General features: G+C 44.0%; 1 protein-coding gene across 2 annotated transcripts in view; it reads right to left on the reverse strand.

Annotated features, from left to right (window-relative positions):
* The window catches only part of LOC139580497 (protein TBATA-like), a 30862-nt gene that overhangs the window by 15253 nt on the left and 2191 nt on the right, over positions 1 to 13418 (reverse strand). Inside the window, exons 2-6 of one of the 2 annotated variants that reach the window (XM_071409241.1) lie at positions 8203 to 8297; positions 6910 to 7590; positions 3343 to 3427; positions 2754 to 2964; positions 2370 to 2543 (exon numbers count right to left, since the gene is read on the reverse strand). In XM_071409241.1, the coding sequence (XP_071265342.1) occupies positions 2370 to 2543; positions 2754 to 2958 (379 nt within the window). In that variant the 5' untranslated portion in view covers positions 2959 to 2964; positions 3343 to 3427; positions 6910 to 7590; positions 8203 to 8297. Of the gene's footprint in view, positions 1 to 2369; positions 2544 to 2665; positions 2700 to 2753; positions 2965 to 3342; positions 3428 to 6909; positions 7591 to 8202; positions 8298 to 13418 lie in introns of those variants that run through there. The other variant, XM_071409242.1, reaches the window with a different exon arrangement.

Consider the following 13418-nt stretch of genomic DNA (forward strand, 5'->3'; position numbering starts at 1 on the left):
AGAGAGAGTGTTCCAGGGCGGAGAGAGAGAGTGTTCCAGGGTAGAGAGGGAGAGTGTTCCAGGGCGGAGAGAGATAGTGTTCCAGGGCGGAGAGAGAGAGTGTTCCAGGGCGGAGAGAGAGAGTGTTCCAGGGCAGAGAGAGAGAGTGTTCCAGGGCGGAGAGGGAGAGTGTTCCAGGGCGGAGAGAGAGAGTGTTCCAGGGTGGAGAGGGAGAGTGTTCCAGGGTGGAGAGGGATAGTGTTCCAGGGCGGAGAGAGAGAGAGTGTTCCAGGGCGGAGAGAGAGAGAGTGTTCCAGGGTGGAGAGAGAGAGTGTTCCAGGGTAGAGAGAGAGAGTGTTCCAGGGTAGAGAGAGAGAGTGTTCCAGGGCGGAGAGAGAGAGTGTTCCAGGGTGGAGAGAGAGAGTGTTCCAGGGCGGAGAGAGAGAGTGTTCCAGGGCGGAGAGAGAGAGTGTTCCAGGGCGGAGAGAGAGAGTGTTCCAGGGCGGAGAGAGAGAGTGTTCCAGGGCGGAGAGAGAGAGTGTTCCAGGGTGGAGAGAGAGAGTGTTCCAGGGTAGAGAGAGAGAGTGTTCCAGGGTGGAGAGGGAGAGTGTTCCAGGGTGGAGAGGGAGAGTGTTCCAGGGTGGAGAGGGAGAGTGTTCCAGGGCGGAGAGAGAGAGTGTTCCAGGGTGGAGAGGGAGAGAGTGTTCCAGGGCGGAGGGAGAGAGTGTTCCAGGGCGGAGAGAGAGAGTGTTCCAGGGCGGAGAGAGAGAGTGTTCCAGGGCGGAGAGAGAGAGTGTTCCAGGGCGGAGAGAGAGAGTGTTCCAGGGCGGAGAGAGAGAGTGTTCCAGGGCGGAGAGAGAGAGTGTTCCAGGGTGGAGAGAGAGAGTGTTCCAGGGCGGAGAGAGAGAGTGTTCCAGGGTGGAGAGAGAGAGTGTTCCAGGGTAGAGAGAGAGAGTGTTCCAGGGTAGAGAGAGAGAGTGTTCCAGGGCGGAGAGAGAGAGTGTTCCAGGGTGGAGAGGGATAGTGTTCCAGGGCGGAGAGAGATAGTGTTCCAGGGCGGAGAGAGAGAGAGTGTTCCAGGGTAGAGAGAGAGAGTGTTCCAGGGTAGAGAGAGAGAGTGTTCCAGGGTAGAGAGAGAGAGTGTTCCAGGGCGGAGAGAGAGAGTGTTCCAGGGCGGAGAGAGAGAGTGTTCCAGGGCGGAGAGAGAGAGTGTTCCAGGGCGGAGAGAGAGAGTGTTCCAGGGCGGAGAGAGAGAGTGTTCCAGGGCGGAGAGAGAGAGTGTTCCAGGGCGGAGAGAGAGAGTGTTCCAGGGCGGAGAGAGAGAGTGTTCCAGGGCGGAGAGAGAGAGTGTTCCAGGGCGGAGAGAGAGAGTGTTCCAGGGCGGAGAGAGAGAGTGTTCCAGGGTGGAGAGAGAGTGTTCCAGGGTAGAGAGAGAGAGTGTTCCAGGGCGGAGAGAGAGAGTGTTCCAGGGTGGAGAGGGATAGTGTTCCAGGGCGGAGAGAGATAGTGTTCCAGGGCGGAGAGAGAGAGAGTGTTCCAGGGTAGAGAGAGAGAGTGTTCCAGGGTAGAGAGAGAGAGTGTTCCAGGGTAGAGAGAGAGAGTGTTCCAGGGCGGAGAGAGAGAGTGTTCCAGGGCGGAGAGAGAGAGTGTTCCAGGGCGGAGAGAGAGAGTGTTCCAGGGCGGAGAGAGAGAGTGTTCCAGGGTAGAGAGAGAGAGTGTTCCAGGGTAGAGAGAGAGAGTGTTCCAGGGTAGAGAGAGAGAGTGTTCCAGGGTAGAGAGAGAGAGTGTTCCAGGGTAGAGAGGGAGAGTGTTCCAGGGTGGAGAGGGAGAGTGTTCCAGGGTGGAGAGAGAGAGTGTTCCAGGGTAGAGAGGGAGAGTGTTCCAGGGCGGAGAGAGAGAGAGTGTTCCAGGGTAGAGAGGGAGAGTGTTCCAGGGTGGAGAGGGATAGTGTTCCAGGGTGGAGAGAGAGAGTGTTCCAGGGTAGAGAGGGAGAGAGTGTTCCAGGGCGGAGAGAGAGAGTGTTCCAGGGCGGAGAGAGAGAGTGTTCCAGGGCGGAGAGGGAGAGTGTTCCAGAGCAGAAAGACCCACAGTAGCTACTGTAATTGAGTCTTGGCAGTACAAAAGAGACTGAAGATTGCATATATATTGGAACCCAAAATGAATTATTTCATACTGCTTGAGCGTGTGTAAAGCATTTGTTCCTATACATTCATGTACATTTTAGTATAGCAAAATTCCCAGGCTTTCCTTGAAATCCTGGTTGGGTGATTCCAGATGTCCTGCTTATAGTATTCCCTCTTGATTCTGGGATTCTTCTAAACAGGAATTCTGGAAAACCTGGACATTTTTTTGAAAAGTTTTCGGAGGTTTTGCAACGTTTATAAATTCACCTGTTCTGTGTCCGGTGCTGTATCTGCCTCCGAACACGCTGTGTCCTGCAGGCATGGAGAAAGGTGCTCCCGTACTTGTCCTGAATACCTGACTCTTGATGAGCGGATGGGGGAACAGAGAGGTGGTCACGTACCAGTCGTCATTCACCATGCATACTGGAATCCCATTTAGACCTATCGAAGAAAAAGAAAGGCGGAGACTGTGTCACAAATGGCACCCTATTCCCTATTAACCCTGGTCAGAAGAAGTGCACTACGTAGGGAATAGGGTGCCTTGGTCCAATGCGGTCTCTCACCTTGCATGTGTGTGACTCTGTGTGGGTGAGGGTTGTGTCTCTCACCTTGGATGTGTGTGACTGTGTGGGTGAGGGTTGTGTCTCTCACCTTGCATGTGTGTGACTCTGTGTGGGTGAGGGTTGTGTCTGGAGAAGAAGGAGTGGTGACTCAACGCTCCAAAGCGTGGACTGCCCCTAGTGGCCGCGTTGGAAACGTCAGCCGTGCGCGGGATAACGTGATCGTCATGATGACCCGTGTTCCTGTCAGATAGTTTCTTTTCACCACAGGGATCTGGACTGTTAAAGACCGACATGATGATCTGTGAGAGAAATATCACAGGGTTTATTGTGGATATGAAGGGTTGATATGGCTCTCCGTTTAGTCGAGCGTGGTGCTCGCACATGGCAGGATTGTGGGTTCGATTCCCGGGTTCACCTGCTTTGGACCAAAGCCATTGCTAAATGGTACTATTAGAGACAGATCAATTACCATTGAAAGGTAACATTTAAATCCCAAACTATACCAAGCCTTGTTGTGCACACACTGTATATAAATAATATCATGTTGTCATGGAAACTTGAGAAGTCACGTGGACTTCGTAACAGTCTTGTGCAGGCAGATTTAGTGCTGATGTATTTTTTTAAAATGTTTTTTTATTAAAAACTCTTTTAATAAATAAAATGTAAACTTATCCTACCTCAGAATGTCCACATTAGCCTCTCCTCAGTCTTCAGACTCTGACTTAGTGTCCAATGTTTCCCACGTTGCTAGGAGACTCAGCTCTCAACGTGAAAAAGAAAAGCATCCGGTTAACAATGGGGACTGTAACTTCCACCCTGGGCATTAATCCCTGAGGAAATCCCTGTATAATCTGAAGCCGTCAACAGAGGCCACGTTCCAAATGGCACGCCATTACCTACACCGAGTGGACAAAACATTAAGAACACCTGCTCTTTCCATCACACAGACTGACCAGGTGAATCCAGGTGAAAGATATGATCCCTTATTGATGTTACTTGTTAAATCCACTTCAATCAGTGTAGATGAAAGGGGAGGAGACGGGTTAAAGAGGGATTTATAAGCCTTGAGACAATTGAAACGTGTATTGTGTATGTGTGTCATTCAGAGGGTGAATGGACAAGACAACATATTGAAGTGCCTTCGAACGGGGTTTGGTAGTAGGATCCAGACACATCGGTTTGAGTCAAGAACTGCAAAGCTGCTGGGTTTTTCACCATCAACCGTTTCCTGTGTGTATCAGGAATGGTCCACCACCCTAAGGACATTCAGCCAACTGGACACAACTGTGGGAAGTACTGCCCCTAACGATTGAGACTGTACCGAGGGCAAAAGGGGGTCAACTCAATATTAGGAAGGTGTTCTTTAAGCTGGACATCAAGAGAAAGATGAAAGACAATACAGTGTATCCTGGATAGGTCCCACTCTGAGACAATACAGTGTATCCTGGATAGGTCCCACTGTAAGACATTACAGTGTATCCTGGATAGGACCCACTCTAAGACATTACAGTGTATCCTGGATAGGACCCACTCTAAGACATTACAGTGTATCCTGGATAGGACCCACTCTAAGACATTACAGTGTATCCTGGATAGGACCCACTCTAAGACATTACAGTGTATCCTGGATAGGACCCACTCTAAGACATTACAGTGTATCCTGGATAGGACCCACTCTAAGACATTACAGTGTATCCTGAATAGGACCCACTCTAAGACATTACAGTGTATCCTGGATAGGACCCACTCTAAGACATTACAGTGTATCCTGGATAGGACCCACTCTAAGACATTACAGTGTATCCTGGATAGGACCCACTCTAAGACATTACAGTGTATCCTGGATAGGACCCACTCTAAGACATTGTTCGAGTCTATCCTGGATAGGACCCACTCTAAGACATTGTTAGAGTCTATCCTGGATAGGACCCACTCTAAGACATTGTTCGAGTCTATCCTGGATAGGACCCACTCTAAGACATTGTTAGAGTCTATCCTGGATAGGACCCACTCTAAGACATTGTTAGAGTCTATCCTGGATAGGACCCACTCTAAGACATTACAGTGTATCCTGGATAGGACCCACTCTAAGACATTACAGTGTATCCTGGATAGGTCCCACTCTAAGACATTACAGTGTATCCTGGATAGGACCCACTCTAAGACATTACAGTGTATCCTGGATAGGACCCACTCTAAGACATTACAGTGTATCCTGGATAGGACCCACTCTAAGACATTACAGTGTATCCTGGATAGGTCCCACTCTAAGACATTACAGTGTATCCTGGATAGGACCCACTCTAAGACATTACAGTGTATCCTGGATAGGACCCACTCTAAGACATTGTTCGAGTCTATCCTGGATAGGACCCACTCTAAGACATTGTTAGAGTCTATCCTGGATAGGACCCACTCTAAGACATTGTTAGAGTCTATCCTGGATAGGACCCACTCTAAGACATTGTTAGAGTCTATCCTGGATAGGACCCACTCTAAGACATTACAGTGTATGCTGGATAGGTCCCACTCTAAGACATTACAGTGTATCCTGGATAGGTCCCACTCTAAGACATTACAGTGTATCCTGGATAGGACCCACTCTAAGACATTGTTTGAGTCTATCCTGGATAGGACCCACTCTAAGACATTGTTAGAGTCTATCCTGGATAGGACCCACTCTAAGACATTGTTAGAGTCTATCCTGGATAGGACCCACTCTAAGACATTACAGTGTATCCTGGATAGGACCCACTCTAAGACATTACAGTGTATCCTGGATAGGACCCACTCTAAGACATTACAGTGTATCCTGGATAGGACCCACTCTAAGACATTGTTCGAGTCTATCCTGGATAGGACCCACTCTAAGACATTGTTAGAGTCTATCCTGGATAGGACCCACTCTAAGACATTGTTCGAGTCTATCCTGGATAGGACCCACTCTAAGACATTGTTAGAGTCTATCCTGGATAGGACCCACTCTAAGACATTACAGTGTATCCTGGATAGGACCCACTCTAAGACATTACAGTGTATCCTGGATAGGTCCCACTCTAAGACATTACAGTGTATCCTGGATAGGACCCACTCTAAGACATTACAGTGTATCCTGGATAGGACCCACTCTAAGACATTACAGTGTATCCTGGATAGGACCCACTCTAAGACATTACAGTGTATCCTGGATAGGTCCCACTCTAAGACATTGTTAGAGTCTATCCTGGATAGGACCCACTCTAAGACATGACAGTGTATCCTGGATAGGACCCACTCTAAGACATTACAGTGTATCCTGGATAGGACCCACTCTAAGACATTACAGTGTATTCTGGATAGGACCCACTCTAAGACATTGTTAGAGTCTATCCTGGATAGGACCCACTCTAAGACATTACAGTGTATCCTGGATAGGACCCACTCTAAGACATTACAGTGTATCCTGGATAGGACCCACTCTAAGACATTACAGTGTATCCTGGATAGGACCCACTCTAAGACATTACAGTGTATCCTGGATAGGACCCACTCTAAGACATTACAGTGTATCCTGGATAGGACCCACTCTAAGACATTACAGTGTATCCTGGATAGGACCCACTCTAAGACATTACAGTGTATCCTGGATAGGACCCACTCTAAGACATTACAGTGTATCCTGGATAGGACCCACTCTAAGACATTACAGTGTATCCTGGATAGGACCCACTCTAAGACATTACAGTGTATCCTGGATAGGACCCACTCTAAGACATTACAGTGTATCCTGGATAGGTCCCACTCTAAGACATTACAGTGTATCCTGGATAGAGACCCACTCTAAGACATTACAGTGTATCCTGGATAGGTCCCACTCTAAGACATTACAGTGTATCCTGGATAGGACCCACTCTAAGACATTGTTAGAGTCTATCCTGGATAGGACCCACTCTAAGACATTACAGTGTATCCTGGATAGGACCCACTCTAAGACATTACAGTGTATCCTGGATAGGTCCCACTCTAAGACATTACAGTGTATCCTGGATAGGACCCACTCTAAGACATTACAGTGTATCCTGGATAGGACCCACTCTAAGACATTACAGTGTATCCTGGATAGGACCCACTCTAAGACATTGTTAGAGTCTATCCTGGATAGGACCCACTCTAAGACATTACAGTGTTTCCTGGGTTTCGAACGGCCCGAACGGTTTGGCTTACAAAGAACTGGTAGGACCACTCTATGGAAAGATGTGACTCACCAACACGATGGTGTTCTTCGTTTTGCTCTACGACCCACAAGCGTCACGGAAATCGTCTGAAGTCGTTACAGCCGATCTCCCTACTTCTGTCTGTAATGTCCGAACAGTTTGGGCTACACACTCATATGACCCATCCATGGAGAGTTAAGTCTCTCGCGAACACGTACATGTTGGTTGTGTTGCTCTAGGACGCCCACAAGCCTCACAAGACTCATCTGAAGAGAGCCCGCTACCAACATTTTTTATGGAAATACAAAATGGAAGTAGTGGTTCCATTTGTGTGGTTGTTCCACTGGATATCATAAGGTGAATGCACCAATTTGTAAGTCGCTCTGGATAAGAGCGTCTGCTAAATGACTTAAATGTTCAATGTAAATGTAAGTAGTTTAGTGCCCCCAAAAAATGGGCAAAACAATAAATCCTGGCCTTTCTTATATCTCTAAGATATAAACAAACGTCCTTTTGATTTATTTTTTGACAATCTGTTTATCCATATTTGAATCTGTTATTCAGTGCATTTCTATTGGCTAATAGCAGTAAGGTCAAATTCAAATGAGGATTCAGGAGGTCATGAAAATAGACCAGATGAAGCCGAGGTAGATGAAGGATCTGGGGGTGGACTCTGTAGGGTTTGGGGTCTCAGGTAGACATCATCGTCAGGCTGCTGTGGTGAGGAGTCGCCTGAAATTAAAGGACCTCAGCGTTACTCTGGACCCTGAACTCTCTTTTGAAAAACATATCAAGAATATTTCAAAGGGCAGCTTTTTTACATCTTAGTAACATTGCAAAATTCAGAAACTTTTTTGTCCAAAACTTATGCAGAAAAGCTAATCCATGCTTTTGTCTCTTCTAGATTAGACTACTACAATGCTCTACTCTCTGTCTGGGGGTATCGTCCCCCGACCTCCCCCTGTCTCAGCCTCCAGATTCTATTTTAAAGATTCAAGTTTTAATGTCACATGCCCACAAAACACCACAATGCAGAAGTCAATATCAATGTAATACTAGACAAAAACAAACAAGAAATAAGAATAATAAATATGAATAACACAATAAGTAAGTAAGCAAGCATACTGTATACAGGGCATTCAGGAATTATTCAGACCCATTTACTTTTTCCACATTTTGTTACTTTACAGCCTTATTCTAAAATGGATTAAATAAATACAAATTATCCCCAGCAATCTACACACAATACCCCATATTGACGAAGCAAACAATTGTTTATAGATTTTTTTCTAATTTCTTAGAAATAAAAAAACAGAAATACATTATTTACATAAGTATTCAGACCTTATGCTATGAGACTCGAAATCCTGTTGGTCTATTGATCATCCTTGAGATGTTTCTACAACTTGATTGGAGTCCACCTGTAGTAAAGGTGCCCTCTAGAGAACAAAACAAGTATTACATTACTACTGCCTTCTAGAGAACAAAACAAGTATTACATCAACTACTGCCCTCTAGAGAACAAAACAAGTATTACATCAACTACTGCCCTCTAGAGAACAAAACAAGTATTACATACATGAAGGGCACTTTTTGGCATTTGCTGTATGATCGATGAGATACTCCATATTGCAAATGTGCGGTCCCTTACTAGACGTCCGCGAATGTTTCTAAAAATTTGCGGACGGCGGCTGGCCGTGCACCGGGGCCAGATCTTCCGGGAAGTCATCGAACGAAGTCTCTCGGACATTTGGTTTCCGTTTTATACATTTTTTCAAATTTTGGTCATTTTTCCGCTGTCCCGGTAAATTCCACCAGATGGCGAATGGAATCTTATTGCAAATGCACAAAACATCACCAATCACGACATGGCCATTCCTCCTAAACGGAAAAGACTTCGAAGACGAAACTTGGTGAGCATAGGTTTGGACTAATGGGCTGTTAGCCCCGAAACAAGATGGCATCGAGGCCTCAAAGCTTTTTGAGTTAAGGCCATTTTTCTGGGATTAAAGGTCAAAAACGAAAATAGAGAGCAAATTTTGACCGCTTCAAGTCAAAGTACATGAACCTACGGTGTCAGGAAAAAAAGAACCAGCCATTTATCTATCGTAATTGAAGCGAAATCGTACAATGTATAATTGGTGATGCTCAAAGAAATGCGCTTTTTTCCGAAAAAGTTACAGATCCAGTTGCAGCGTGTTCAGACAAATCTTTTTTAAGTGGGTTTCGGAGCTCTGCGAGATTTCTGAGATTTTCTGTGATTTTCTGAAATAACACACACTCATTCAACCCTCTGTAAATAAGACAGTTCTTAACATAAAGACTTAAAACTCAAAATTCTGTAAGAGCCTACCCCAATGAGGATATGTGTTCACTTTCCTGTGTCAACCAGAAGTGCCTTAAATTAGGGTCATAGGGGCTGATTCGAAGTGTTAAAAAGGTCAGTAGTGTATTTGAGGTTTACAAAAAGGCTTCTAAAGTTTGTAATTTCCACCTAAAAATGTCAGACTTGATATGCCCTAACTAAAATGTGAAATAATTTTAATTCACACAATAATTCACATTTCCTGTTGCTGCAGGATTATTTTCCCTGCTATGAGAAACTGGTCAAATTAAGATCCCGCATCTGTACAAAGTTGTCTATCTCTCCCTGTTGGATTTTGTACTGTTTTAAGTAGTGTTAAGTAGTGTGCAAAGTGCATGTGTGCCAAGTCCTTGTCTATTGATATTTCCAAGTGGCAAAGACAGTGTGTGACCGACGTAGCTGCCTGTTTCCTGTATAGTGCACTACTTCTGAGGGTACTAGGGTGCCATTTCAGACACACTTACGGCTTTTTAAAAAAATCAGTAGCTGTTACCACAGCTATCTTTTAGTTTGTGTCCGATTGGATCACTAAGGTTTGAAGGGATAGTGATGTTGGAATTACATACGTTGTTGTTCCTGATGATTTTCTGTTTTGATATTCTGTTGTGTTTTGTTCTATTTACTTTTTTGTTGCTGCAAATTGTAACTATTCATCAACCATTGGGGAAACTGCTTTAACAAATCACCAACATTAGAGTGATTGGGATGCAAGAGCCTGTGTGTGTGTGTGCGTGCACGTTTTACTATACATTACTTGTGAGAACCAGAAGTCCTCACAAGAATATTAAACCACTTTTTTTTTGAGAAGTGAGGAAATTTTTCCAGTCCTCGCTTGTAAAAAGGCTATTTTAGGGTTAGAATTAGGGGTTAGGGTTTAGGAAGAAAACTAGCATGGATCATCCATCAGTCACTACTATTGAAGTCGTCAGTCTGGTTTTTAACCAACGCAGTATTGGAGTGCTGTTGAGTATGCAACTGTATCATTTAAGAAAATTGTTTGTAAATTTGCTATTGCTATTGTAAATATCATTGTGAATATTTTTGTATCATCTTAATAATTCTTTGTCCTTTTTAAAGTCCAACTGATCGGCAACACATCCTCCCAAACAAACCCAACATTGACAGAGTCTTCGTGACCAAATGACACCCTATTCCCTATATAGTGCACTATGTTTGACCAGGGCCCATAGGGCTCTTGTCAAAAGTAGTGCACTACAAAGGGAATACGGTGTCATTTGGGACGCCCCCTGTGACAGTGTCTTCTCTCTCCTCTCATAGGTGAACCAATCCAACCGTCTCATTGTCAGCTCTATACGCTGCAGATCTCTGTGGGTTGTGGTTCATCCACTTTAACTAACAGCAGCGCACCCAGTTAGAATCCACTGTGTCCCAAATAGAACCCTTTTCCCTGTGTAGTGAATCTACTGTGTTCCTAGACAGGTCCTGTCCTTCTGTCATAGGCTTTGTCCCAAATAGAACCTTTTCCCCTGTGTAGTGAATCCACTGTGTCCCTAGACAGGTCCTGTCCTTCTGTCATAGGCTTTGTCCCAAATAGAACCTTTTCCCCTGTGTAGTGAATCCACTGTGTCCCTAGACAGGTCCTTCTGTCATAGGCTGTGTACCAAATAGAACCCTTTTCCCTGTGTAGTGAATCCACTGTGTACCAAATGGAACCCTTTCCCCTGTGTAGTGAATCCACTGTGTTCCTAGACAGGTCCTTCTGTCATAGGCTGTGTACCAAATGGAACCTTTTTCCCTGTGTAGTGCAGTACTTTAAAACATGTTTTATAAAATATTTAACTAGGCAAGTCCAGTTAAGAACAAATTCGTATTTACAATGACGGCCTACCAAAAGGCAAAAGACTTTCTGCGGGGACGGGGATTCAAAATAAATAATAAATATAGAACAAAACATGACGACGAGACACCACAACACTACATAGAGACCTAAGACAACAACATAGCATGGTAGCAACACAACATGGCAACACAACATGACAACAAGATGGTAGCAACACAACATGACAACAACATGGTAGCAACACAACATGACAACAACATGGTAGCAACACAACATGGCAACACAACATGACAACAACATGGTAGCAACACAACATGATAACAACATGGTAGCAACACAACATGACAACAACATGGTAGCAACACAACATGACAACAACATGGTAGCAACATAACATGGCAACACAACATGACAACAACATGGTAGCAACACAACATGATAACAACATGGTAGCAACACAACATGACAACAACATGGTAGCAACACAACATGACAACAACTTGGTAGCAACACAACATGACAACAACTTGGTAGCAACACAACATGGCAGCAGCACCACATGGTACAAACATTATTGGGCCCAGACAACAGCACAAAGGGCAAGAAGGTAGAGACAACAATACATCACGTGAAGCAGCCACAACTATCAGTAAGAGTGCCCATGATTGAGTCTTTGAATGAAGAGATGTAGATAAAACTGTCCAGCTTGAGTGTTTTTTGCAGCTCGTTCCAGTCGCTAGCTTCTGACCAGGCTGTTTAGGTCTCTGGACAGAAGTCAGGCACTATGTAGGGTGCCATCTGGGATGTAAGTTCTCTCTGTCTCCCAAGGTCTTCGTCCCTGGTAACGGTCAAGATAGTCACTGCCATTTCTAGATAAAGATTCAATTAAAATGACATCTCAAGTCTGATAAAGCAATATTCAAATATTTTTTGGGGTGCACAAAAGGTTGTAGAGAAATTCATATAGATGTCGTCTATTCGAGAACTAACATAGTTTTTTGTTGTTGTAAGAACGGACAACGATGATTTAAAAAGCTGTAGCTATCTGCTCTCTTTCAATGTTATTCTAGAACTACGTGCATATCATAATTGTTGCTAATTATTGTCAGTATACAAGTGGTATTTTAAAGATTTATTACAGACAAGTGCAAAGCTGTCATCAAGGCAAAGGGTGGCTACTTTGAAGAATCAAAAATATATTTTGATTTAACACTTTTTTGGTTACTACATGATTCCATATGTGTTATTTCATAGTTTCAATGTCTTCACTATTTTTCTACAATAGTAGAATAGTACAAATAATAGTAGAATAGTACAAATAAAGAAAAAGCCTTGAATGAGTAGGTGTTCCCAAACCTTTGACTGGTACTGTACATTGACCTCTTGTGTAACTTAGGGGGACTGGGACAGCTATGTTTGACCTACATGTTAATATCGAGCCTATGTGTACTAGTCTATCACCTGAGTATCTGAGGTGCTACAGATAAACAATATGAATAAAAATACCAGGGCGATGCTAGAGGGGAAAGGGTTAAAACCCAAACAGATTGTAGCAATCTATAGTTTGTATAAGTTTGTATATTATGCTCAAATAGAGAGAAGGAAATCAAAATGGTACAATCTAAGGTGATTCATTCATAGAAAAACATTGGCCTATTGTCTGTGTTTGTACATACAATGTACAATCAGTTCATATTCTAATAACTGGTCAGAACAATAAAATAACTAATTGTGATTTTTAGTCTTGTAGTTAGATGATGTGACAAGCTAATATTTATCTAATAAATATGTATTGGGATGATACCTGTGTACCTTTGTTTTCTTGTCATTGGTTCTTTTTCTGGTTTGTAAATATGCCTCAAATTGAGGCTCAGCCATACGATATACCATATAACTGAATAGTCAGAAGGACACGTTATGTTAATTTGATTTTAAAAAACAGTAATGTATTGTAAATTATTTGTAAAAAAATGTACAGTAACCACATTTCCATCCACAGTTTTTATGGAAAGTAAACTTGGGAGTCACATGATGATATGGTGAGTGGTCCTCCCACTACGACTCGGGAAACCATGAAGTTTATTAGTCCAAGGCCAGCAGATAGTGGGTGATATTGAGTCGTTTCCATCTTTACCGTCCAAACGGTAAGCCATTAAATCTAGTTATGGAGAAAATCGATGCCTTTGCAGCCTGAATGGAGAATGTTATAGGCACTAACGGGTCCACGATGGATATGAGTGTATTGCCGGCTGCATACAATGACTTCGAACGGTAAGATGAAACCATCAATATCAGATGAATATCGCCATCTGCCGGCCTTTGGCCTAGCAGTTTATTAGGCTACAGATGAAATAAATGATGATGAACTTCACAGGGTGGTGAAAGTGCACGGTG

This window comes from Salvelinus alpinus, chromosome 7 (genome assembly GCF_045679555.1).
Source record: "Salvelinus alpinus chromosome 7, SLU_Salpinus.1, whole genome shotgun sequence".
Classification (NCBI taxonomy): domain Eukaryota; kingdom Metazoa; phylum Chordata; class Actinopteri; order Salmoniformes; family Salmonidae; genus Salvelinus; species Salvelinus alpinus.